Here is a 27,584-nt window from a genome sequence, read left to right as displayed (position 1 = left end):
ATGTGGGCCTCAGGAATAGCTTTGCCTATCTCCACGTGGGCTGGGGACATGCCTGAAGCATGGATCTGTTAGCAGGAGGGAAGGAGCGGGGGGGGGTTTACCTTAATGAGCCTATAAAAAGAAGCTGGCATCTGGAAATGCCACCTCTAACGTGCATAGCACCATTTTTTAAGCAGTAGCTCTTGCGAACAAGGCAACAAGGGCAGAAAGCACCAGGATTCCACTCCAAAGAAAAGGCAGGTTGTGTCACAGAAGGGGAGCCAGCCTCACCCCTTCGAATTTCAGGTGTATGAGGGTGTAGGGACAGCTGTGAGAAAAGGGACCAGTGACGTGTGCCATCAGTGATGTGACTTCAAGTTTTTAAAGAACATCTTTATCTGGAGGAGAAGAGTCACCACAGGTCTCATCCAATGCCTGAGGGTGTCAGCCAAATCTTTCTACTGGTTTTATTGGCTCTTGGATCAGATGCTCTGTACACAAAATACTGGGCTGCTTTAATTGCCCCAATAAACTGTGAACCTAAAACACCCTTCCTCATGTAGACATCTGTCTAATGACATAACTTCACTCCACAGACAAGCCGTAAATCCCTCTTCATGTTGCAGCAGAGCACTCTCCCAAATGGGAATGAATTTATATAGGTATAAAGTGTTATATAAGGGTAAAGGTTATTCCTATGTAGTAAAGGAAAGAAGCTGTTTGGGGCTACTCTAGCTTTCTGCTGCATAGTGTAAAATAGATTACTTAAAAATATCAGTGCAAAATAATATCACTCCTCAAAAGTAGTACTCAAAATTGTTTGGACTGTGTATGAAACTGTAAGAAAAATTACTATTTGCATTGCAATCCCTATTAGGAGAAAAAAACCCCATACACAACAATAAAACTTCTGATGTTACACTAAAATTTAAGTAGTTCATCACCTTTTGAACTCAAGAAGTTCACTCCATCACTTTTTCTTTTTACCTAGGTAAGCCATTCACATTCTTTAATTTCCACGATAATTCAACATGCGGTATTTGAAACACTGTTTCATATAGAAAAGCAAATAATTTTCTCCAATGCAATCATGTACAGCTAGAATAAGTTCTTGTTCCTATATGAATTCTGAATCTTGGTCTCAATATGCAAGTTATTTTATGCTAAGTGTAAAAAAAAGCATGGGTGTTTAGCACCACACATTATCACTTTTTACAGGCTTGGTGCAGAAGCTAAAGGGAGAATGGGTGCAGAGACTAAGTTGTTTTTTTTCCTTTCACACGTGGCCATCTCTCCAGGATGCGTTAGTGGAAGTCCTTTGTAGGCACATGTAGGCAAACCACATGGCAAGTCCCTGTGCTGTCCTTTGTCTAGCAAGAGGGTGAATCACCCCGTTTCCCTAGTTGGAGTCATAAGCAGAATGCTTTCTACATGTTATCTGTCCCTCCAAGCTTGGGTTTCGACAAAATTGTGGCAACAAAACAGGAATCAGGTTGGTGTAGAAGTGTGCTCAGTGATCTGGTGGATGTACATCTGCCAGGACCCCCCATGAAGTAACCTTTGCAGCTCCTTGCCCAGGCTGTCCACAGGGTTGCAATGGACAAAGTGGCACTGAATTTCTTTGTAAAGCTTTTGGACAGTGTATACAGGATCAATTAACCACTCTATATTGCAGTAACTGATTTGCTGACCCCTGTGCAAATGGGGTTAACGAGGTCTTAACCTGAGTGTATCTTCCAGATATCAATTCTGTTACATTTGACCTATGCAAACCCCAAAACTCATTTACATATAATTCCTGAAAAACAGAAGAATTTTACAGAAGTCTGATATTATCTAGCAATGGTACTGTAAAATAAATTGCACCTCCTATGTGCTGAGTGTAGCATGTAGTCTCATCTCAGTATCCTGCTCAGGATGATGTGCAGCATGGGAAGGTCAGCAGCCATGGCAGCCTTGCCATGTGGAGACTGATGGCACAGGTGAGGCCTCCTCCTCATTGCCTCTTACTTGGAAAACACTTTCCAGGTTGCTTTCCAAAGCTGTGGTTGCACTCATGGAAGTCCTGTCCTTCTCTGTCCTGTGTAAGACCAGGAGATGGTAGATGGTAAAGAGTGCTCCTTTTGGAGTCTCTTCACTGCTCAGTGAGAAAATACACCTCACTGGTCTACAGGGTGAGGTATACACCCTTGGTGTACAAGCTAAGGACAAACCAACAGCTACCAACCAGAGAAAAAAATCCCAGCCAACTCAAAGCTCCCTCTACAACTGTGCGTAATACGCCATAAATAATTGTTCTGCATCAATATTTCTAGGTAAAATAGACAAAAACTTTCATTCTCAAGTGATAGTTCTGCTTCTTGGAGTCACATGAATTAGACTTCCACCTTAATGCTACATTTCTTTCAGCCCCCTGTCAATATTGGTGTTCAGAGCTCATCTCCTGTCTTATTCACAACTTCTTGTTTTTCTCACAGGTTTCTTTGTTCCTAAAGGGCAGACCCAGGGCCACCATTGTTGATGGCCATTTTTTCCCTGTCTGGGTTGAGCCAGGATATTATCCTAAGAATTGTCTCTGGGGCATGCTTTCTGCTCCTGGTCGTGTCTGCAGAGGAACGGGGAAGTGTGCCTGCCAGCATGTGTGGGTAAAGCAGTGCTAGCTTAAACCTACCCAGCCTGTGTAATGACAGTAGTGAGAACCCAGAGTTATGTCTCCCGCCCGCCCGCACTCACCACCATGATGTGTACTGACGTCTCCTAGGGGTTGGCTGATGGTGACTTACACCCGTACGATTGCATCTGTCTGTGCTATCCTTCCTACACAGATGAAAGCTTTTATTTCACTCTGCTAGCTTGCCTTCCACTACCCTTTGATAGTGCAGCAAGTATAAATAGAAATCTGAGCACTACCAGGCAAGGAGGCTGGTCTGCTCACCACAAAGGCTGTGGCACCCCACTCTCAGCCGCTGCTCAGCATCTCACAGCATTTTCCCTTTGCCAAAGCAGGCAACTGCAGGGCTCTTTAGCAACACTGACGGAGCTCAGCATCCTTTGGTGTTTGTTCAAGCCTTCTGTGAGTGCCCCAATACTGCCAAGACACGTCTGGCTCACACAGCACAGGTGTATGCCATAAAACTGGCTAGAAAAGGGGCTTATGAGAGACACAGGTGGGCCTGGGACTGAGAAGGTGCAAGACATTTGTCACAAAGGAAACAGATGCTCAGCTCCATGCTGTGTTGCTTTGCCCCAAACATGCAAGGTATTTCACAAATGGTCATCTGGGGTTATTGGTTGACAGGCGTCTGAACATGAGCCAGCAGTGTGCCCAGGTGGCCAAGAAGGCCAACAGCATCCTGGCTTGTATCAGAACTAGTGTGGACAGCAGGACTAGAGAAGTGATCGTCACCCTGTGCTCAGCACTGGTGAGGCCACACCTTGAATTCTGTGTCCTGTTTTGGGCCCCTCACTACAGGAAAGACATTGAGGTGCTGGAGAGAGTTCAGAGAAGGGAAGCAGAGCTCTGAGGGGCCTGGAGCACAAGTCTGATGAGGAGCAGCTGAGGGAACTGGGGCTGTTCAGTCTGGAGAAAAGGAGGCTGAGGGGAAACCTTATCGCTGTCTACAACCACCTGAAAGGAGGTTGTAGCATGGAGGGTGTTGGTCTCTTCTCCCAAGTAACAAGTGATAGGATGAGAGGAAATGGCCTCAAGTTGTGCCAGTGGAGGTTTAGATTGGATATTAGGAAAAATTTCTTAATGGAAAGGGTTGTCAGGCATTGGAACAGGCTGCCCAGGGAAGTGGTTGCAATCATCACTGGAGGTGTTTAAAAGACATGTAGATGAGGTTCTTAGGGACACGGTTTAGTGGTGGACTTGACAAAGTTAATGGTTGGACTCAGTGATCTTAAAGGTCTTTTCCAACCAAAATGATTCTATGATTATATTTTTCTATTTTAAAGACAACACAGAGGCACTTGAAGGGCTGGGTCAATGCCTTCTGATGTCATTGATTTGACAAGGATTTCAGGGCTTGCCCTAAGTATATCTGAGTGAAATTTTTATAGCAAATCACATAAATCTTTACAGGTTTCAAGCTTCCTTGCAGCACAGTCAAGGAAACATTTGTAAGAGAGGTAAGACTTTCAACTTACAGTCAAAACCCTACCTAAGGGCAGCTTCCAAGCACATCTCAAAATCACAGCTTCAGTGTGAAACCAGACAACAGAAAACACACTGCAAGACAAAATACTCAGAAGGCAAAAGAAAAAGCTGCAAGCCCCTGACTTGAACTCCTTTTGGGTTCACTGGAATCAGAAACTCAAAACAAAAATCATAGGCTGAAAAAAAAACCAGACAGATCAAAGCTGGAAAAAATGTTCTCACAGATCTTCATGAAGTGAAACCAACCAATTTCACGTAGTTTCACTTGCAAGCAGAAGTGGTGAGCCCTGCGGATAGTATTAAGGATGAATTGGAAACTCTACCAAGCAGCAGCTACCATCACTCTCTACTTCCTTGCTTTCATAGTCAGTACTTCTATGCCTTTTTTGTTTTTTTTCCCTATTCAATTTTCTGAATATGTCTTTACAGATGTTTGATGTTTTGTACTAAAAGTATCTTGTTTGTAAGCCCAGGCCTTACTTTTCTGGAACGTAAGTGGAATAAAAGGTATTTCTTTTGAAAATTGATTACATTGGGAGTCTGTATATTTAATTTTTAGCATCCTTTCTACTGGCAGCAATAATGACGTCTTGCATTCAGTATCACTGTAGATATGCCGCTGCATGCATGGACTTCACCAACTTACTGTAGACCTTTGCATTGCTGCTCCAAACACTACCACTGTTATCACCCATTACAATTCATTAATATGCTTCAGAGATGAGATCTCCCTACTACTCATTTACTATTTGGGAAGCTGACTCAAGCCTATACAAATATTATATATTCTCTTAAAATGACAGAAGGGAAGATGAAGTTAGTGTAATGTTTTCTTGTCCTTCTCTCAGACTGGTGATTCACCTAACCAGTGGCCTGTCTCTCTCCGTGGCCGGATGACTTGGAGGAAGCCACAATTCATTTTGCAGATGACAGACCTGCTTACATGGGAAACTTTCTTTCCAAGCTTTAACAGAGATTGGTTTGTGCTCTGAAATATAGCAGTGAGAGATGGAGAACTTAACCCTTCCAAAGCTTCTTTTTCTTTTACCTGGCTGGCACATATTAAGAAACTGTTATCTATATAGACACCCAGCTGTTTTACAGATCCTGTTAAACTCTTGGTTTCAACGGTAATTTATAGCAACAAGTTCTAGGCTATAATCACGCACTGGTTGAAAATTTTTCACCATACCTTGATCCATCGACTAAGCACAGAGAAAGGGATAGGAGTGGAATAGGAGTGGGTTGGTGACCTGACAATATGAATCTTTTTACGAAAAAAAAAAAATATCAATCAACACCAACAAAAAACAGAAGACAGAAGTTAAAAAAAGAAAAAAAATTGAAAAAATCTGAGCAAACACATCCTTGCACACTGCAATCTGCAGAACCACTGAAAATCCATCAGGCTCAATCCCCTACAGTGGAGGGATTGGGTGGCCTGTCCTGAGCATCCCCACTGCATGCTGGAATGCTTCGCCTCTGTGCATACCCTCATGCTCATGGCAGCCACCCCGCTCAAAACACTGCACACCCCAATTTAAACTCACATCCTGTGTCTGAGAGTCCTGCACTGGCACGGAGGAGACAGAGATGCCAGGTGGGATGTGGATTCAAAGAGGTGGTCCCTCTCCATCCAGCCTCAATCTGTCCTTTTACCCAGAGCCAGACCTACCTCTGCCTTGCCCTCCTGCCAGGGCCGCTGGATCCATACTACCGTGCTCGCCCAGCAGCCTACCAGGAACCCAAGCATTTTGGCACAAGCAGCCCAAACCTCCGATGGAGGCGTGGTGCAGCCCTCCTCCTCCACCGAGCTACTGGGGCCAGCCAGGTACTCCGCGACAGCCTTCAACCTGCAACCCCTTGCCCTGCATGTGCAGGAGGAAACAGGTTTCCCTGTCTTGTCACAGGGGCGAGCCGCCTCACGTTATCACTTACTGAGGCACCACAGTCAGCAGTTTCTGCAGGGCACCAGCTCACCCTGACTTTTTCTTACAGGTGGCATTTCTCCTTAGCTTCCTGCACTTTGTGCTTGCTCTCCACAACAACACAACAGGACCTGAGGCTAACACCCCTGCCCAGCCCTCTGGATACCACTTTGGAGGTGCAGCAGAGACCACGGGGACCCAATGTGTCCCCTGTGCATGTGGCATGGTCTCAAAGTCAGATGAGCTTCTCCTGTTGGTGGAACAACCTCATAGCTTTACAGATAACGCCTTTGCCATTTCCTTAGGATTGCTGCTTCTTAGCTTTTAAAATCAAGTATGTCTATTTCTAAATCTAAGAATGTAATTTCTTTGTCACTTTTGGTTTAGGTATAGACTCTCCCCTCTCAACTAACAGGATGACATAGAAACTCATGCTGTGTTCTGAAGTAAAATTTTTCAGTACTTCATAAATTATTTTCATAAACTTGCCAATATCACTGGCCTTTACATCCATATAAAGATAAGCAGGCTGTTCTTTGGGGGTCATACCTTAGCAGTCAAACTAAACCGTGATTATCTTCTAGGCATGAAAAAATGCAGGTTTTCTATTTGTATTACATACACTGGCAGTGTGAGGAAGGTGGTTTTATTTCCCACCAGAAAGCTGCCTCAGAGCTGGAGTTTGGCTCTCGTGGTAAAATACTATCCAAGGCAGAGCTACCATCAAACAAGCTCTTATTAACAGTCACATAATAAAGGGCAAGCCAATCAGGGGATCTGCAAGCCAGCCATAACCCTAAATCCTTGCTAAAGCTCTCTTCACAACACATCACTATGCTCAGTGTGACCAGTTAAACACTGTCTAATATTTTGGCCTAGGATAAAATCTCTTGATGTTGCCAAAGTAGTGTATTCATCTCTGTCAGATATTCTACACATTCCTTCACAGGAACTCCTGTGTTCAGGTCTTGCAATGTTTCTTAAGGCTTTTAAATGAAAAAAAGGCTCAAACAGAGAGAAGGTTGTGTAAATCAGACATTGTGCAAGTTTTTTCTTCTAGTGAGCCAAGGTTTTTATGAGCTTTAGTCCAATTTCCTATTCACAAGATGCCATTAGTATTTTATAATGCTGACACAAATTAACTCTTTGTTACAGTTCAGGCAGCCTGCAAAAGTGCTGGAAAACTTCTCTCTCCCCTACGCAGTGATAATGTAGTTTATGCTATTGTGAAAGTACAGGTTTATTCTACTGGGAGAGTGAATGGAAATATGTGGCACTGTTGGGTACTGTGCATCTCCCATAGAGACATGTCTTTGGCAGAGTTTCTTCCAGTATATGATCACTTCTGCTAATGTCACCAATTCTAGAGGGCCAAAATCATAATCGACTTTCTACCCTCACACAGCACCGTCTGCAAACATTTACTCCAAGGAAAAGTCTCATACGCTGAGAGCATGAGATTGCAGATGTCGACTTGAATAACAGGGAGTCTCTGGTCACCTCAACCCTCTGCTCACGTGCAGCACCAGGGACTTTAGGAATCTACCAACATAAATCCCATCACAAGGCAAGTCAGAGACACTAACTTCCAGTGAGCCGCAATATGCTTAGTTATAGGTGTCCATGGGTCCAGGCAGGAAAGCCTTCAGAGCAGGAAAAGCTTCTTATTATAGTTTTATTTAGCATTTGCATAGGAAGGAACTCACAATGGCTGGGCACTATTTGGCACAAGAGAACTAAGCAGAAAGTATGCACAGTGTATTTTTCCATGTTGTGAAAATGCTCTGCTGGAGTTCATTTCCATTTGATAAGAAACCAACAAAGCGTTGCATCATGAGTCTTCATTGCCTTGGTCAATTAATAAAAACAACAACAAAGGCAAAACCAGGAGTAACTTTCTTTGCATACTGAAATAATTAGACAGCAAAAGGAAAAAAGAAGAAAAAGTGCCTTCCTGGAAAATGTTATGCTTTGTGCTATTTAGAGGTCCATAAAAACCCTACAAAAGGATTAGTTATTCTGTCTTCCTGTGTAGGCAAAATTATTAGAGAACCTTACAGGACAGTCTAACGCCCTTAAGAAGTTAAAAGAAGTTATGAGGTGGGGTGATATTGTATAATTATCTAGGCACCCTTTATAAAACATACGTGAACTCTTTAATACAAGACTCTCTAACAGGTCTTATTTTGGTCCCCCTGCCCAAAAACTATCATTGTGTTGACCCAACCAATACACATGAACCTGTGTCGAACCCTCAGTATAACTGGTAAATCCATCTTCATACTACGCATCTTGCTAGAAGAAAAGTTTAAACTACAGCCTTGCTGATGTAGTCCTAGATTTGAGAAAGAGCGATTTTTTTTGCGGGTTGCTCTGCAACAAGACACTTAAAAATGCTCTGGCCTCTACTCCGAACACCAAATCCTGACTGTAAACTGAGAAAGGCCATTTGGAAAAGGAGCCCATCATTAAAAGCAGGGCTGGTAAACATTTGAATGTGTTCAGCATGCAGAGGACGCCACTGGAGGTTTCACTATAACCCTCATCTCTTTACCTAGTGGCAGAAGCAAGGACCTGGTGTGGTGTGATAGAAAAAGGGCCATATCCTTTGTGGTGTACCACATTCAATTAATATGTCAGGCTTTCTGTGTCTGTCACTGATCGCAGGGGCTGGAACAATGGTTCTGCTTTCCCACTCCCCTCTTTTTTCCCAATTTTCACATAGTAACAGGCTAAGAAAGAGTTATGGATTTCCTTCTCAGAGAACTGCATGGACTGATAAAGTGAAATCCATGACAGAAAACAACTTGTTATTTTTCCCTTTACCTCATGATTTCGGTTAAGAGAGAAAGCGCAATAAATTTTGGCGGGAAAGAAGAAAAGAGATGGTTTTGTACATTTCAAATGACCTTCTTATGTAAACACTATTGAGAAATAGGGGTGAGAACAACTGACCCTAGGGACAATTATTTTTCTTGCTCCAGGGCCCAAACGTTTCTTTTGCTGCACCCAGGATTTTGAAATTGTGCGAAGTTCATTTGAGCGAAGAAAGGAACAAAAAGGGAACTGCTGGAAAACTGTCACAGCCTTCCACGTTCAAACGCAATATTCTTTCGCAAGGATGAAACGTTTGCTTTAAAGCTCAACCGAAGTGTCGTTGCCCAAGGTTTTCTAGCACTCTACAGGGGGAGTTTGGTCTGTTTTGTGCTGGGTATGTACCAGGATCTGTACCTGAATTGCCAAAACTTGATGAATATCTTAAGGTATCTAGCGTAAGTCTTCTAACCTAGGAAGATTCTAGCATAATTCATGAAGAAACAGAAAATGCTGGTACTATAATAATGTTAACAACAATAATGACAACTGTTATAAGGAGAAGGATAAGACCTCTTCTGGAGTGTTGAGCTAAATCACTTGCTGGATTAAACAGCTTTAATGAAACTCCTCCTTTTCTGGACAAATTGTTTCTTGGTCTCCAACCAGCTGCTCTCAGGCTCTCTGGGCTCCTGCCTGTAACACAGCCTCTGCCGTCCCCAGCCCATCCTATGGGCTGGCTGTGCTCTGGCTCTAGCTGCAAGCACTGCCCCATGAGGTTCACTCTGTTTGTTATTTTATCAGAAGCACAAAATTTCCTCAATAAGTCTTCCTGTGCTACAGATTAAACAGTAAACAGTTGAGTGAGCTAAAAAAAAAAAAAAAAGCTGACGAAATGCAGGAAGATCCTTCTTGTTATTCTAGCAGTATTGCTTCCTTTGCTTGGTAGGGGTGCTGAGGAAATGTCAGCACTGCGAGTGCTGCAGAGCAGTTCGCCGCTTCTCGCTCACCCTTCAGCATCTCCCCTGCCCAGGCTGGAAGCTGCTGCCAGCCCCAGCGACTCACGCATTTCGCTGCGACTCTGGTGCCAGGAAACACAGATGTAGAAAAACTTTTGACATGGGTGCTGGGAGGTGGAGGGGGGCGAGGAAAAAAAAGAACTGAAGCAAGACGTGAGAGCAGGCTGGTGTTTCGGCAAGCTGCCCTCCACCCGCGTCCCGCTTGAGGGGGAGCGTTGATCCGCAGGAGCGGCTGAGTGCCGGCAGAGCTGCTGCTGCTTGTGACACAGCAGCTAGGACAAGCCTTCCGCATTCCCCAGCCCGCTTATTAATACAAATAACTCATGACTCATGCCGACACCGCCAGCAAGGCCGGGAAACTGTAGTCTGTAACTATAAAGAGTTATGAACTGCTGCTCTCTGGCAGCACCCTGGCCAAGCTGGACGAGCCGTCTGCGACCGGCTTTGTGTGCCTTGTCATCTGAACAGGCGCAGCCCTGCTGCAAAAAGGGCTTGAGTGGTCAGAGGGCTTGCGTGGAAAGGGGAAAAGTTCAGCTGTAGCATGAGCTATTTAGGAAGGTAGTTACAAGCAAGCGGACAAGTTTCTCCTGCCCGTCCCTGGCTTACTTGTATGAATAACCCATGACTAAGCCATCGGCTCTACGGGGGATTGTGAGAACATTAGAAGGAGACTCTGAGTGTGCTTGGTCACTGGTGAAAAAAGGCAGATTGCTCAGTGAAGCCTTTCAATCCCCCCCTCTGCCCTTACAGGACTGCTTCATTTATCTAAGGGTGGCTGCAGCCGACAGTTCACAGTCATCCGAGACCCGCATGGCATCAACAGAAACTCTGAGTTTACCGACACTGCTTCTTTTCCTGACCCACGTGAGTTGCAGCTAACTTTAAGCAGGTTTCTAAGCTTTCTCTGACCTCTCCCTAGCGAACATGTCTTTACCTAGGCTGATGGTCTAGCATAAGTGAGACAGCATCACGCTCTGCTGGCTGTACACACCAGCTTGCTGCTTGCTCCCCATGTTCCAGCCTGTAATATGTGTCATTTGCTGTTGGCTGTCATTTTTCATGGCAGCGGCTCAAAAAGGGATAGTTCTGCCAAAAAGAATCAAAAGGGGCTTGTGCTACTGCTATTGTATCTGCAGTAATTCATGTGAGTTATTCGAATTATGAAGAGAAAAATTCACAAAAAAAGAGAAAATTCACAAGCATGCAATGGCTGTTTGAACAGCTTAAATGAGACCTTGTTATAATCTCTTTAACGGACTGATAAGTAATGAGATGGTGTTCCTGGAAGCTCAGATATTAGCTTCGATGAGAGCACCTCAAAAAAACCTGAAGTGGGAAAAAGAGTGTACTACAAGAATGTCCCCAGATATTCTCCAAACATGCATTTTCTTAAGTATGGGAAAGTAAAAAGTATATTTAGAAAGTCTGAATGGCACTTACCTCTCAAGAAGTGCTGGTAAGAAGGAAGTGACTCAAATATGCTGTCTGAAGCCATTGTTTCCTCCTTAAAACTCACTCTCTCTTTACAGTGAAGGAATATATGATTTCTTCTACCTTGGGGAGTGAAAAATGAAGAACGGTCATTGCTACCACCCTCCTCCCAGCCATCACGTTCTATTTTATCCTGGTGCCTCAGGAGCAGCACAAAGCGGATTGTAAGGTTCTTTTGCTAAAAGAACTCTGAAATTGTTTCTTAAAAAGAAAAAAAAAAAATAGCGGATTGGTTGTGGTTGATGATGCTTACCACTCTACGAAACTCTGTGGTTTGCAGTCAAAACGATTTGCCCTGCCTGCTGACCAATATCCCGGACCCGCTCTTGTGTGACTGCCTCTGTACCCAACTTGTGGTTCTGTGGTTGTTTATGAGGCCCAAAGAAGTGTTTCACACAACCAAAATTACAAATTTAACTGTTCCCCTTTCTAGAATGGGCCACCATTGGTCCCTTTGCATCACGTGACCTGGGTGATGTCGACTCTTTTTTTTTGCTTTTTTTTTTTTTTAACTTTCTGAAGTCATGCCCTACCCACTCCACCTGCCCTCCCCGGGGCTGTGCGAGGCAGCGATGGAGTCTGCTGAGGGAGGGAAAAGAGAAATGACTCACCGTCCCTGATGCTACAAATGGTCTTGCTGAGTTAGTTCAACTCTGCTTGTTTTGTTGTTTGTGGTTTTTGGAAATACTGATTATTTTGATAGAGTTTTCATTGCTGCTTATTCAATGGTAATTCAAACCCCGGTATTAGTCTGCTGCTAAGGCAGGATGTCCAAGTCATCCTGCAAAACATTAGGAATCAGCTGTAGGAAAGACCACCGGCTGGGGAAAGGACTGTAAAGAGGGTTTTTCCTAAAACAAACAAACAAACAAACAAACAAACAACAAAAAAACTACCAGGGGAGACCAAAAAGCCCCCAAATGACTTTGAACATGTATGATGGTATGCTCTAAGGGGTCCTTGAAGGTTGCTAGTCTCTGAGCCCACAGGAAAAGTTTTTAAGTTACTTCCACAGGGTCAAATACAGTAGTTCTACTTTAGCACAAATCTTGTTCCCAACAGAAGGATCCCTACCCAAGAGAAAACCTGAGTAAAATCCTCAAGATTTAGCTCAGCATCTCTTGTGGTGCTAACAAGTCTGCCCTGTCTAAATTCTTCCCTTTCCTTTTCCATCCTTAAAAAAAAAAAAAAAAAAAAAAAAAGAAGAAGAAAAAATAGGTCCTAAACCTAATAATCAATTGACAGTTCTGGCTCTGGCTGTGACAATGTGAAAAGAGCGGAGAAAAGTCACTTACTACAGCACAAAGAAGTGGCTGATGTGCCACCTCTTGTCTCCTTTTCCTCTCTTCTGCACAGTGGCCAGCGGCCCCTTCCCACCTCACTGCAAACCACAGAGTGCCTCACATCTGTACAGCCTGGGGTTCAGCACTCTGAAACCCACAAAACCTTTGCCAAGAAACCTGTGGCAATAAATGGACTGCACTGACAGCAGCATTGAGGCAGAACGAGACTTTCCCCGCACCCTCTCCATGACTACCACAGTGAAGGAGCTCCCTTGGAAGGAAAGCAAGAAGCCTTTGCAAAATTATAAAAAAATACTGGTGGGTGGAGCACAAGTACGTAACAATGCATGGTTCGTCCCGTGAGCAGCTCACAGTCAACCCCCCTGGCACGCAGATGCTGCTTGTGTACGTTGATGCCAGACTTCTGTGGGGCTCTGCAGAAGTACCTCCTGCACTGAGGAGCAGGAACCCTAAGACTAGATTAGGTGTTTAATGTGTTTGGATTTTTTTCTGCTTATTGCGACTATGGAAGTAGAATGCCTTTTCCTGACACTGCCTGAATTTCTAGCGCAAATACAATCTGCCCAGGCATCCTGGCTTCCTTTCAGGGTTATCAAGGAGCTTCATGGATGTGTGCAAGTAGGCTTTCCTCAGAAAAGTTCTATCTGCTGAAACAGAAGCTTCTTATGGTGCAAAAGGATATGGTAGTTCTAGTGACACATATTACTTAGGAAATTGGGAAATTTTCCCAAATGAATTTCCAAAAAAACCCAGACCAATACTGAGCAGCAAGAACAGGAAGTTTAGGACACTTTGCTACCATGTACTGAGCTCAGCTCAAACCCCTGCTGCACTTCAATCAGGCCAGTAACTCAAAGCTAGGCTTTTTTTGCCTCCTAGCTCTTCCAGAGCCTACAGCAATCAGTCCAACTTTTTGGCTGGTCCAGCATCAACCTCACCCTGCTCTCAAAGCTGGACTCCTTCCACCCCCGTGTAAATAACTCAAGAAACATCCGCCGAAGACGAAATCTGACAGCCACGACGACTCCCTTACGGAGCTTGCCTGGGGGGCTGGATGCTCCCGGGTTGTGGGGAGCACACCCCGCCGCCCTGCCCGGTCCTGCCCGGGCGGGATGGGTGCCCGCGGGCGGGCGCTGCGGGGCCGGGGCCGGGGCCGGGGCCGGCAGAGGGAGCTCGGGCCGGCGGGAGGAGCCCGCAGCCCGGGGAGCAGCGCTCCCGCGGGAGGAAGAGGAGAAAAAAGCCCGAGGCCAGGCCGGGTTTGGAGGCTCAGTGACACGGCAGCGCCGGGAGCTGATGTTGGCTCCACTTTTCCCTCGACCGCATCTGCGGTTGGGTTGTGCCATGTGGGATGAGGCGGCAGGAAGTCAAGCAAAACCGGCCGTACGTTCGGTCAGCACATAAGCTAATTTCAGCTTCATTTTCTCAGGGTGACTGCCCCTGAAACCTAATTATACAAGTTTAACTGTGCTAGTCAGAGAGCAGAACCAGGACCTTATAGCACATTCACCTAAGGGTAAGCCAAGCCCCCAAATTTCAGGCACATCTGTCACCATATAAAAAAAAAGGTTTTGCAATCAGGGATACAGAGTATATGTGTATGTGTGTATATATATATATATACATATATATATATGTATATACACACACATATATATATACATATATATAATATACTGTGTTACCTGTGACTATATATCTGCTCTGTCCCAAAACTCAGGATGTATTATGAAGATTTTAAATGATATCAAAGGTTTGAGATTAGGCCAACAGGAATATATTTCAACAAGCCCAAAGAACCAGGCTGCTGCAGGGGTGTGTTTGGGCAAGCTCACTGTTGTGGCAGGGAAAAATCAGTCCCCCCTATTTCTAACCCTTTGTATTGGCATCCGGGAGAAAGACCCTTCTGTAGGAGCTCTAGTTCCTGGCAGCATCAGAAGGCAGCATCAGAAGGCTGCAGTGATCACAGCCTTAAATCACTATTTGTGCTGCATTTCATTTTTGTTTTTTTTCTAGTACTCAACGGGCTGGGGCAGGAGAGCTGCCAGGGCTGGGACAGACACCCAGACAGCCAGAGCATGTGCCATGAGCATCCGCAGCGCCCTGGGCAGCACCCAGCAGCGCAGCATGCCAGCGCGCAGCGAACGCCAGCTATGTTAATACCTTCACCTCAGTCATCTGCCACGAAGGCGTGGCATAGCTATGCGATGTGACAAGCAACAGTTGGGCTGGTTTTGTCATCTCGTAGCTAGGGCAGATGATGCAAGGGAAAAGCCTGAGTGTTTCGACATGTAGCCTGCCACACTAGTCCCTGCTCTGCCAATGGTCAGCTGCAAACAGTACACAGGAATATGCTTTATTAAGGTCTAAACATCTTGAATCTTCAAGGAACAGACTGTGCTATGTGAGTCTGTGCTACACTCAAGTGGAAGGACAGGTCACTCTTCTCCCAGACCACCAGAGAAGCCATGAATCCTAAAAAAGTGGGAAAGGGTTGCTGGCAACACTCAGTGCCCACAATACCATTTTATGCTGGGTGCACATCAGCTGTTCCTACAGCCCTACAATAAATCTCTGTAAAAATGTACTGTTAGCGTAGCTGGCATTGCTCAGAGGAGCGGAATAAACTGGATCATTTCACAATTCATACCCCAAGGAGGGCATCTAAATGCTACTATGTGAGTTGTGCCACCATTAATACCAGTCTATTTTTTTTTTTTTTTTAAGCTGTCCTGTAGTGGCCCTTAGAAAACTCACGTCACTGGTACTTAGACATCCTTTGCTTTCTAATGAATAAGATGTAAGATAATGGTTAACCTTCAGGGTGTAATATCAGTCTTAGATCTAGAAGTTGACACATCATGAAATGAATTAACAAGCGACCACATGACAACAGCAAGATCAAATTATCATGCTAGTAGTCATTTGTTTAATTTGGTGTATGGGGTAGGACTAAAAGATTTAGGTGTACTGAGAAATGCATTTCCAGCATTAACACTGCAGAGCATGGCCCTGTCGGCTGGGGTTGTTGGCTGAAATGTGACATCCAGTAAAGAAGCCCTGACACCAGGCATGTCTGTATTCCAAAATCTTGGAATCTCATAAGGTTGCCAAAATTTAGAAAAAAACCACCACCACTCCCTCCCTCTGTCTCTCAAAGAAGTCCATTTTTTTAAGCAATACTTCAGGTCTCACTGGCAGGAGTGATAAATTAAAACAAGGAAAGCTCTGAGTGCTAAGCTTTATCAGTCTCTACATCTGACTTTTTCCCCTTGCACAGTAATCATTTGACCCCACCAAGGTATGCCCCAGAGGCCAGCCACCTTGCAGGCTGCAAAATCCCACAAGTTACAGAGGGGCCCAAAACAGAATGATTTAGGGATTATTTTGCCTGCTCTCAAGAGGTGTTGGGAGGTCAGGTTTACAGTTTGAGGTTTGACACAACAATGTAAGGAGGTGCATAGTCTCCCCATCTGCCCTACAAGTGACCGGCTGTAAGTAAACAATGGTTTCCTTCCCTCCACTGATAGCAGCCTCTCAGTTTTCATCCTCTGTTCAATTTAGATGGGCTTTAATCCCTTGAGATCTTCCAGACAGACACCGTACGTCTCAGTGCAGCAGGATGTGTTTGACCCTGGGGCATAATCTGCATGTAAGGTGCACTCGACTGCTCTGCTCCATCACAAGCAAAGCCTGGACTTCACTGAGTGAAATGCATGGTGTGCCTGTCCAGCCTCGGACAAAACTGGTTGTGTTCAAACATGAGCAGTGGTGAACAAGTGCTAAACAGACCAAGGTGAGTCAGAGCAGGAGAACACCAGGAGAATGCCATTCCTTTACAGCCATTCATCCCATCCATGGGACAAAGCAAAATTAAAGCAAAGTAAATGCTCACAGTGAGAGGACCAAAAATCTCCTTGAGGTTAGTCAGCAAGGGCAAACTCCAAATCTTGCACACTTCAATTTGGGTAAAGGACCTAGTCAGCCAAGGCACACTGTGCTGCTCTTCACAGGACTCTCTCTCCAACTCCCAACATACCCAAAAGAAACAACTCGGGTTTTTCCTGTCACTGCTTTTGGCACAAGTCTTGCAGAGGGGAAACTAAAAGAGGTTAGAAGCTGCCTGTGTATTTTGCTCAATACATAATTTGCATTTTTCCTCAACACTCTCACTTGCTTCCTCCTTTTCTGGAAGCAAAAGTGAAGGCTTCAGGCTTCCAATAGCTGCACAAGTGTCCCTCTATCCAGCAGTATCAGAAAGAGAGCTCAAGTTTTCAGCCTTCCTAAATGAAAAATCTGCCAGCTGCCAATCTAAATCCTTGCTGTGTGTCATGGTGACTGCTATTGAATGATAGCATTAGAAACCTTGAGTCTAAACCACTTACTGAGTTAGTGCTGAGAGGCTGGGAATGTCATGGGTCAGGCAGTCCTGCAAAATCATTGTGGAACAGCAGAGCATAAATTACAGAAGAGCAAACTGGTACTGTAGTAAGCAGGAGCTGCTGGCACTCAATTGCCACCAGCAGGGAGCTCTGCCTTATGGTGACCTCTCATAAATTTGTGAATGCGGTGTAAAAGTTCTGAAAATTATAATTTAAAAAAATGCAGAGGAGAAAATTCACCAAAAGATGCCGTTTCAGAGGGACTGGATCTGCCTGTGAATTAAGGCTGTCAGTCAGCACAGCAGAAGAGAGCATGGAAACATTTTAAAACAACACCTGAAGGTTTCACTCTGGCAGTTTAAAAATAAAATGCTTTAGGTTTTCATTTCAAAATTGACCCAGATTAAATAACTAAGCTAAAGAAAGGACTAGCCTCAATGAACTGTTTCCTTCTAGCCTTCCTGTTTTACAGCCATACCAAAAATGCTACACGAGTGCTGCTGCAGAGTACTCTGGTACCGAAACTTCACCACTTTTGGTCCTTTTTCTCCCTGGATACAAGATACATTTATTCCCAATAACTTATTTTCAGTAACAGTTTGAAGGGGTTTTTATCGATCCTTTTCTGGTGGGTTGAAACGAGTCAGATGCTTGTGGCCAGTGAGGGAAAAGACGGAAGAGTAGGAAATAAAGGAATTATAAGGAACTTGCAGAGAAAAAGGGGAAAAGAATAGATCTCAAAACCCCAGATAGGCACCTAAAGATGTTTGCACATAGTAGCTCACATAAAACTTCTGAGCATTTTGAATTTTCCAACAGGTTTTTCCAAGATTGCAGGCCAGGCCCAATTCAGATCTGTCCTGCACAACCTTAAACTCTAGGAAAATCAGTGAGTGCCAGAGATGTGTTACTCCCTGGGGACAGACACAGCTCTGCCTAATGAGAGGCGATTAACATTCATAAAAACCATACTTACTTTTTTCTTACCTACTAGGGAGCAATTTCTAGCCAGAGTTCAAGCCCACTCTTTACATAGACAAGTACCACCACTTTACGCTATCTCAATATCTGCATTAGCAAAATCTCATTTGGATGAAAATAAAATACAGAAACAGCTGAAGGTAGCTAAATAATATCCTGATGCTAACCAGTGGCAAGATTTGAACTTGGATTAAACCTGTAAGGACTGAATTTGAATTTTTTCTGGTAAAGCCACAAAGGAAACACAGTGAAACGGGTAATACATGCTTACATTACTTCGTGTGAGTTGTTTTACCAGAATTAATGGCATTACTCATGAGTTGGGGAAAACTTTGCAGTGTTTGCCATCTCTTTTGTTTTGTATTTTTAGGCACACCGGTAAGACTGTCTAGATATTGTAATGCGCTATTGTTCCACTGTTTACTTTTTAGGATGTACTTGGCGATATTTTTATAAGAAACTCATTGTTTTCCTATAAATGTAGAAAATGTAAAATTAAATATCTACTTAATAAGAAGTAGCTACTTTAGAAAGAGAAGTTATCCAGGTAGAGATAAAACTTCACATTACTTATGTGCTACTTCTCTCTGGGCTTAGAGAATAGTGCCTGGCATCTGTATTTCACAGGGGATTGTAGCAAAACTACCTTGTTCTCCGTAATTGCTCAGAAAAGTCATAAAGTCATTTATGACAGGGCTCTCACTGTAAGAATATCAGCATGTTGTAAGTGATCAATACATTAAATCTGAAGTTGGTAACAGGTTCTTGGGGAAACTTGCTGTTTTTATGACTGTGCCAAACTCTTCCCAGTGTGGTGCCATGACATGGGTTGGCTCTGGGTGAACTATCTAGTAGCCTGGAACGTGCACCTGGTTACTACCCTCTGCCAAAATAGTCTGTGACTGCCTCTGCACCAAGCTCTGGTCTGATCCAGTATGAAAGATGGACAGATGCCCATTCAGCATCACCTCTGTAAACAGGTTCCTGGGGAAGATTTTCTAAAAGCTATGCAACGGACTTGGGTACCCAGCTGCTAAATGCCCACCCAGTTTCTTTAGATCCCATTAATAAAAATCGCTCCTAACAAGCTTTAATTGTTCCCCCCCACTCCATCTAATCATGATTATTAGTTGACTAATCTTCTGCAGTTGTGGCTAGGAGTAGGGAAGATGCCTAACAAGCAGGATCTGGGAGGACTTTTTGGGGTGTAAGAAGTAGCAAAGAGGAAAGACAGCTGTGATGTAAAAAGATGAACAAGAGATTGAGGAGCATCTGTTTGCAATAGAAATTCCACAATGTGAAACATGTTGAGGAGAAGGAAAGAGAGAGAGAGAGAGAATCTAGAAGAAAATAGAAAGTCAGAGATTAATTCAAAGAGGTAAGAATCTGACCAGTCTTGCAGGAATTGCAATGAGGGCAGGTGAACTCTGTTAGAGAAAATAGAGCCAGGCATTCATGAAAAACATATGAATGAACATTTACCACTAATAAAGCAGAAAAATGCTGTTGTTCATCCAGCCTTAAATGAAATAGAAGGGAACTGAAAATTTGCCCTGAACTAGTTCAAAAAAGTTATCATCATAGAGTTTTGAAGGAAAAGTTGGATGCTATGACTGCATCCTGAGAAACAACTTAAAAAAGAAAGAGTGATCAAATGAGTAGTTTACCTCATTTTTCAATGCTGGATTTACTTGCCTTTTCTTCCATATGTGCTCCTCATGGCACTCTTGGGGTTTTTTCCGCTTTCTTCAACATGAAATGCTTGGATGTCTTAATTGCTGTTTTAGAGATGTGCTAATTTGAGGGCAGCTGTGAGATGGGCACATCTTGCAAAACAGTGTTTGAGTTTCTCTTGTCAGCCACAGCACATCTCCATCATTACCTCTGTTACAAACATGCTGGTGGGCCCTATCAGGACAATGGCTGGGGAAAAAAAAACATCCCATACCTATACCCGCTTTTGATTACAATAAAATTTGTTGTGGCTATGAGGACATCTGTATCTTACGACCTTTGCCTACAGGCCAGCAAACAGCCTGCTCCTTACACATATGTGGCTATTCAGTGACAGGCACAACTGGGTCTGATCCAGCCCCCACTGAAAGCAATTGAAGGCTTTCCTAAAAAGCCAGCGACTACTGTGTGTGGCACATTTTTGTGATGAGAAAAAACCTCTTGGGCAGGCAAAGAATGCATTTATTTTCCCAGAGACTACAGTCTTCCCACCCACGAAGCATCCACACCTTTACTCATACAACAGATAAAAGGGATGAAAGCAAAATGGGGTGTAGTCAGGTTGCTTCATAAAGAAGAGCTTCAGTCTTGCTTTTTGTGTAGATCATCCTGTACTGGGCCACTGTTTCACCCAATATCAGTACAGCTGATAACACAGATGTGCTGGTGGTGCCATAATCAACATACTATTTCTCCTAGTCTTTAAATAAAATGTGTGAAGCACATGCATGTTTGACAGTGGGATGAGGGACCCTGTAGAAGGTTAATAAAAGTTAACTGTAACGTGACTTTCATTTAAGGTTTGCTCTTAAAAGAAGTGCTGGTGAATCGTACAATGGGAGTGTGATTTGATGAGAGGTCCAGTCATTAGCAAAGGAGCACTGGTCACATTGCTTTATAAGCTTGTCATGTGTTGGCCAGCCTACAAAACTGCAATGACAGCTGTACAAGATTCTCTGTAGCCTCAAGGTAGTGCATAGCAATAAAGAGGCAGACACCAGAATGGGAAGAAAACATGCAAATGAAAAGTTTTCATGTTGTTTTTACAAGCACTGAATAACGTTCAACCCTCTATGTTAAATTTTACTCTTTGTTCAGTACCTAAATACAGGAATCTGCCACAGTTTTCAGAGGAACTCTATTGTTATAAGCTTAGAGTCACTGAGAACAGAATTTCACCTTTGTGTCTGTGACTTTTTATGCAGTAGTCCTAGAAATTATGAGGAAAACCATCTGTGAAATACCATACCAGACCCCTTTTACTCCAGGCTGCAAGCAAATACATAAAAGAGATCATAACACAACACAGAAAGCAACAATATGTAAAACTGCTTTTTGTGTTGACAGAGGCTTAACACTTAGTACACCTGTAGGAAAAATTAGTTACTCTCTTTAGCTTTGGAGGGAAGGTGATCTTATTGAAATAATCCTTCAGATAGAAAGTCTTCTGTAGACTTAATGGTGAAAATTCTTGGTAGCACCTAATGATGAGCCTGTGGAAAGATTTGACAATAGAAAGTCTAGCCCTTTCTGAAAATTAAGTCCCATTAATTTGTTTCATAGAAGCTATCAGAAAACAGAGGCACTCTATACCATTAACTGCTTCTGAAAGTCTTGGTCATAGTGTATACTCGCCTATCAACATTTTTTTAAGTCCCTCTTCCCAAAGTTTCAATGCTCAATAACTTTGAAATATAAATCCTGTCAAATGTCTATGCTTTCCCAATAACTATTGCAGATATTTCTATTTCCACAAGTAGTTCCTCCTTGTTTAGATTCAGTGAACATGCAAAGTGATCAGGGAAAGTTGGTGCAGGTTTCCATTTTGCTAGAGGGATTATTATGTCTCCCAGTCTGCCAGGACCTAACTGAAAAATGTGATGTGGAACAAAGACCTGGAATGAAAGGTGTAATCTCTGGGGAAGAAATCTTTCCAAATCCAGCTACAATCGGTAGTTTGACTGGTGGAAACTTTTGGAAACCCTGGAGCTCTGTTTATCTTTGCTCCACATCAGTCACCATCAACAGTAGAGTGATCTTGATCTTTCCAGGAGCAAATCCCTTAAAACAACTGACATCATAATCTTTCTGGGCCAATTTGCCAGTGGATCAATGGTAAAATACATTTTACTGTCAACTCGTATTATGTGAGTTTCTGGCCCCACATTGTAACTAAACAGCCCTTAGCTGAAGGTGGGAGGGGGTCTGTTCGAGAAACTGCAGTGAATGGGGCAGGCATATCTTGGCCAGACTGAACTTCTGAAGGCTACTTGCTGCCTGTTCACCTCTGAAAACATACAACTGAAGAGTGTTCAAAGATGCTTCTTCCCTGGCAAAGTCTCCTGCCAAGTGCCCTCAAGGGAAAGCGTTTGGGGAATCCTTGAATCTCCTCTGATTGCGGCAGCACAGCACATCAACATTCAGAACAGACCACACAGATAGATAAAATGCCAGCAGAAGGAAATCCATGAAAGGAGACTACTTACTGAGATATCAACAGAAATCACCATTTCAAACATCTGAAGGCCTGCTCTAATGCCTACTGAACTCAATGGAAAGAATGTCACTGGAAGGGAGCCCCTGGGTTTTTGAACCGTAGTCCTAAAATAAGCACATTTTGTTTGGGTTTATTTATTTTGCCTTTGAGAGTTGGTAACAGCTTATTTGCTTAAAGCTAGCTATGTAGAGCTTGTGAGATTGTTCTCAGCTTCAGGCAAGCTGGGGCTGCAACTTAATCCCCTCACAGAGCTGTCCTGCTAGGAGAGTACATTCACATCCTTGATTTTGCTCTGTGCCTTTAAAAACCAGAACTATCTCCTTATCTTTGCATTTATCTGACTTCAAGGTCTTATGACTGTGAACACTGCTGAGAACAAAAAAAAAAGTGTTAGCATGCACATTTGGGGAAGGGAGCCTTTGTGCCTCACAGTGAATCCTTGGACTTCCACTGAAAGTGGTTGCAGCTTATTTTGATCCCTTTAAAATCTGAAGAGCGGCTGTCACCTGGTTTGGTTTAATTTCTTCCTCTATGGAGTCTGAGAAGGGGTAACATGCCAGCTAATCAGGACCACACCAGTTCTTACATGTGATTTCCTCTCATGCCCCTTTAGGGCAGTTAATGAAAAACCACTGAGAAGTTATGTCTGAATAACCTCTCTCTCACTGGGGGTAATAGGTGGAGGAGGGGGAAGTCTCTGGATGTGGCAGTCTTGGTAGAATTGTAGCTAAGCTGCCCTTCTGAGCTCTCTGAAAGCCCTTCCCCGTACCCATCACAAAGCTTTGCCTACAGATTCCATCCTAACTGGCTTACCTGTAATGCAGAGGTCGGCTTTTACTATCTGATACACGCCACCAAAGTTACATGGTTATAAAGTTACAGAGGCATATAAGTTTTATATATGTGTATATATATATCCTTGTCCAGCAAGTAAATAACTTACTGTGCAAACACATCACTGTTCAGGAGTCTGACAACAGAAGATGCTCAGAGGCAGTGCCTTCTCCCAATGGGGAATGTCTCACATTCCCAACCACTCCCAGGCTCCTGAAACAGTTTAGGAGCTCCACATGCATGTGAAAGTATGACTTTATGAGATGGAGACTACATATATTCAATCCAAAAACCATGCTGCTTTTAGGAGGAGAGCATGACAGAGTAGTTAGTGTTGCCTTCTGATCTGCATGTGATAGAGTGCAGAAAAAGTGTCAAGAAATGTACACTTACACACCTGCAAGAGATGACAGGAGCGGGACAACAGGGACACAGAGGTCAAGGAAAAGCACCTCAGAACCAGACTACATAAAGGAATAAAGAAGGGGGAATATCAGTGAAGTGGCAGTGATGCATTTCTGTAACTGGTTGTTCCTAGAAACTGCATTGGCAGGCTCTGGGGGTTATGTACACTATGACTGTTAAGGAAGTTTTCACTACTGATTTGAACAGCTTATAATTTAAATGGTATATAAGACATTACTGATCCTTTCTTCAGGCTTGGACAATGACACAGAAAGTGGCCATAGTTTGCTGAGGAAGTCTGCGAGAGGGCAGAGCACTCAACATCAAAGCAGCTAAACACTATTCCAGCTGCTCTGAGAATAGGCCAGCTTTCTAGAGCTTGGCTTTTTATGGCTGAATGGGCCAAATATATGCCAGCTCCCTTCCTCTAAGTTAGGTTTCTCTGCCTGCTCTTAATAAATGTATGAGTTTGTTCTCTTTTCTATTTAGTTTTTTTGAGACCTTTACGATTTTTAGGCTAAAGGGCACTTCAATTCTGTCTTCTTCCAAAAGGTGGTACAGGATGAGCTGATGCACATCCTTGTGATGAAGGTCAAATGTGAAGGGCAATGAAAGTCCTGCCTCAGTTCCCAGGCAACCAGCAGAGTGAAGAATGTCTACAAACAGAAGTTCCCCCCAAATGCAAATTGGTCTTTGTTGCTACAAAGTAGGAAGCAATTACTGTAAAAGACTGGAGTTGTATCTATTAATTTACTTTTGTTTGCTTGTACAAGGTAGATTGTTTCTTTATTCCCTTTCAAGCTAGAGAATAAATTTACTGCAAAGCCGAACATACAAGCCTTTGAAAAAAGCCCTCGTACCTAACAAAACACAACTGTACCTTATATGCACACGCAAAATAGAAGAAATTCCACTACTTTAGCTTCATTTTTCTTTTGTTCAGACATTTCTGTGGTATTCAATGGAAAGACAGCTGTTTTATGAGAGGCACAGTAAATGCTAATTAAATAAAATATTAAAACAATCTGTATCAAAACTAAGTAGAAGTGATCAACAACAGATTTCCTTCTGTATTACTTAGGAACTTCATGCATTTCTATATCATTTGGTAATAATGCATAATGCACGTACTTTATGTGGTATTGAAAGATTATGCCATGGACAATGACATAATATCATAAGGAAAACCACAAATAGCATTTCCAGGGGGTAGCAGTTAGCCAGTTATGTCTTGATATCGGAGCCTGGACAGCAGCCCTGAAATTGTCTAAGCCGAGGAATATGTGAGAAAACCCACTTTGCTCTGTATCCTAAATAAAAGTCAATATTCATTTATACATTTTCAATCAGTTATGGTCTGCTTTAAGTTACCTACTCTGCCTACTTACATCAGCGCTGTTTAACATTAGTCACCAGATGAGGACAACTTTCCTGGGAATGGAGGTGTGGTTTTAGTAAGTCTGTACTCACTTCTACGTCAGTGCAGGAAAGATATTTTTGTCCTTTCTGAAAATTCTAAGCAACATATGCAAATGATGACGCTTTCAGATACATTCGGACTCCATATATTTAGATGATGGAAAGAGGGAAGAAGGGATGTTTCATAGGGTTAAACTGTACCTTAATCACAGCCAGATGCCTGGCTGCCACGGGTGTTTTGGGGGAGCAGTACCCCAGGAGCGTTTCCACAGTTGAGGGGAGATTGTACACACGTGCACATGTGTATCAAACAAGCAATAATCCAACGCTCACCCACCAAGGAAGGGGCCAGACTGCTGTTCACTGAGAAGGGAAATCTGATCACAGATCCCAAGGAAACCCCAGGGTGTGTTACACCTTTCATTTAAGTGTGTATGGAAATGGTCCGCTACGAGCACCTGGCTCACACAGGCCTGTTGTTGACATGGATGCAAGTGTTCAGGCTGACAGAAAAGAATTGCAGGAATAATGCCAAGGAACAGCTGGTGCTGAGGACTTACTTCTACATCATACGTATATCAGGGAGGTTTACCTCGAATTAGTGCTAGACCGGCCCATACACTGAGTGGGACCAGAGCGCACCTTGCAGTTTAGTTTCATCTGAAAGTCACACCATTCATGTTTCCTGTGAGTGCTTCAGAGCATGAGCCAAAGCTCTGCCAGGGGAATGGGCAGGAGGTTTACTTCAAAAGTACACTCCTGATTCACGCTGAAATACCAGTGGAGAGGGGCCCTCAGGCATTTTGGCATCAGATGCACTGGATGCAATCAAACCCTGGCATAGTTTGGCAACTGCCTGAAGCTATTGCAGGGTTGTAAGGAACTACCCTTGGGAACCTGAAGTACTAGATAAGTTCCCAGAGGCCTGGAAAAAAGGGAAACCAGCTCCAGGGTCTCTGAAGCTCTCCTGGTCCATTTGCCTATGAGCAGGTAAAAGGCCTCAAGTTGCATCAGGGGAGGTTTAGATTGGATATTAGAAAAAACTTTTTCACTAAAAGCATTGTCAGGCATTGGAACAGGCTGCCCAGGAAAGTGGTGGAGTCACCATCCCTGGAGCTATTTAAAAGATGTGTAGATGAGGTTTGTAGGGACATAGTTTAAAGGTGGACATGTCAGTGTTAGGATAACAGTTGAACCTGAGGATCTTAAAAGTCTTTTCCAACCAAAACAATTCTCTGATTCTAGGGTTCTAAGGTAAGATGGTGTGGAGGACCAGCTAACAAGGACAAATAGAACAAGCATCTTGACCCAATGAGCAACAGTGTGATTAAGGAGGGTGAAATTCAATCAATGCAAGTTCAAGGTCATGTACTTAGCAAAAACCAGATAGACAAATACTGTCTGGAGGAATACTTGCTTGGCAGAAGTTCTGCAGAGGAAGATACAGGACTTGTAGTCCACATGGTGCAAACATGTGGCTGTAGAGAAAGCAAAGGTTTAGTGTCATGGGCACTGACAAAACCCTAGCAATAGTGCTGTGCCCTCCACAGTTCACCACAGCTCAAGAATGTCAGCAAACGGGAGAGACCAGTGGGGAAGTCCTTGAAAAATGTGCTCTGTAAGACAGATTCAGCTGGGGTTGCTTTCCAGTCTCCCAAGGGAGAGCGGATACTTATCTTCAAACCTATCACAGATTAACAAGTAGGAAGGGAGTAAGCTGTGCTCCATATTCACTGCAGGTAGACAGGAGTGATGGTCTTCAACTGCAGGTTGGGAGACTTAGGCTAAACATGAGGGAAAAACTTCTAAAGTTTAGGATAGTCAGGCACTAGAATAAGCTGCCTAGGGAGGCTGCAAACTCACCATTACTATAAGTTTTGAAGAGCAGAAATGTTTGAAATATTGGTCTTGCTCATTCATATAGCTGGTCCTGCTTATATATTAGGGATGGAAGAGATGACTTCCTATGTCTCTTCCAACTCTCTAGCTCTGTGTTTCTATCAGGAGACAAAATCAAGCCAGTCCTTCCTTTCATATAGCTAGTCTGTGTTGTTGGCCAGCCTACACCCAGGGGACAGTTACCATGAGTAGGTGTCAAGAAAAAAAGACTCATTCTCCACTTTGGAAGGCAGGATGCTGCTCTACAGCCCACATCTGACTGCAGCTCTTGCTGTGGTGTTGGTACCACATCTGAAATCTTCAGATATCACAAGACAGCCACCAAAAGCCACAAAACAGGCTAGAAAGCATGCCTGGAGACAAAAATCTTGTAAAGCTTTCCTCCATCATGGTACAAAAAAATAAATAATTGACCACTCTTTGAAAAAATAATAATCTTCTCATCTTCATAATGTAGTGCTTCCAGTGGAACATGAAACATCGTTACTTTAACAACAGCATCACAAAATCTTAGATGCTGTGTCAGCTACATAGCACTGAGAAAAAAAATAAAGAAATAAAAATTTGAGTTACAAGCTGCCCCTGCCTTATAAAGAGCAACTTACTGTGCTGAGAGTAGTGATTGTGCTTGCTTTTCGCAGCTATTGCATGGTATTCCTGCCAAGGTGCAGCAATTTAGAAGGAGACTTTGATAATCTGATCTCTGTCCTTCCCTGCACACCACAGTCTTGCAAGTACACAT

At 43.5% G+C, this 27,584-nt stretch overlaps 1 protein-coding gene across 2 annotated transcripts in view; it reads right to left on the bottom strand.

Moving 5' to 3' along the window:
* The window catches only part of RUNX1 (RUNX family transcription factor 1), a 176,860-nt gene extending 165,079 nt beyond the window's left edge, over positions 1-11,781 (bottom strand). For both annotated transcript variants that reach the window (XM_082044461.1, XM_082044462.1), the window contains exons 1-2: positions 11,644-11,781; positions 11,340-11,453 (exon numbers count right to left, since the gene is read on the bottom strand). In XM_082044461.1, the coding sequence (XP_081900587.1) occupies positions 11,340-11,394 (55 nt within the window). In that variant the 5' untranslated portion in view covers positions 11,395-11,453; positions 11,644-11,781. The remainder of the gene's footprint in view (positions 1-11,339; positions 11,454-11,643) is intronic.
* Positions 11,782-27,584: the final 15,803 nt, after the last annotated feature.

Source organism: Streptopelia decaocto (genome assembly GCF_964273445.1).
Source record: "Streptopelia decaocto genome assembly, chromosome: 1".
Classification (NCBI taxonomy): domain Eukaryota; kingdom Metazoa; phylum Chordata; class Aves; order Columbiformes; family Columbidae; genus Streptopelia; species Streptopelia decaocto.
This window is presented reverse-complemented; position numbering and strand designations above follow the sequence as displayed.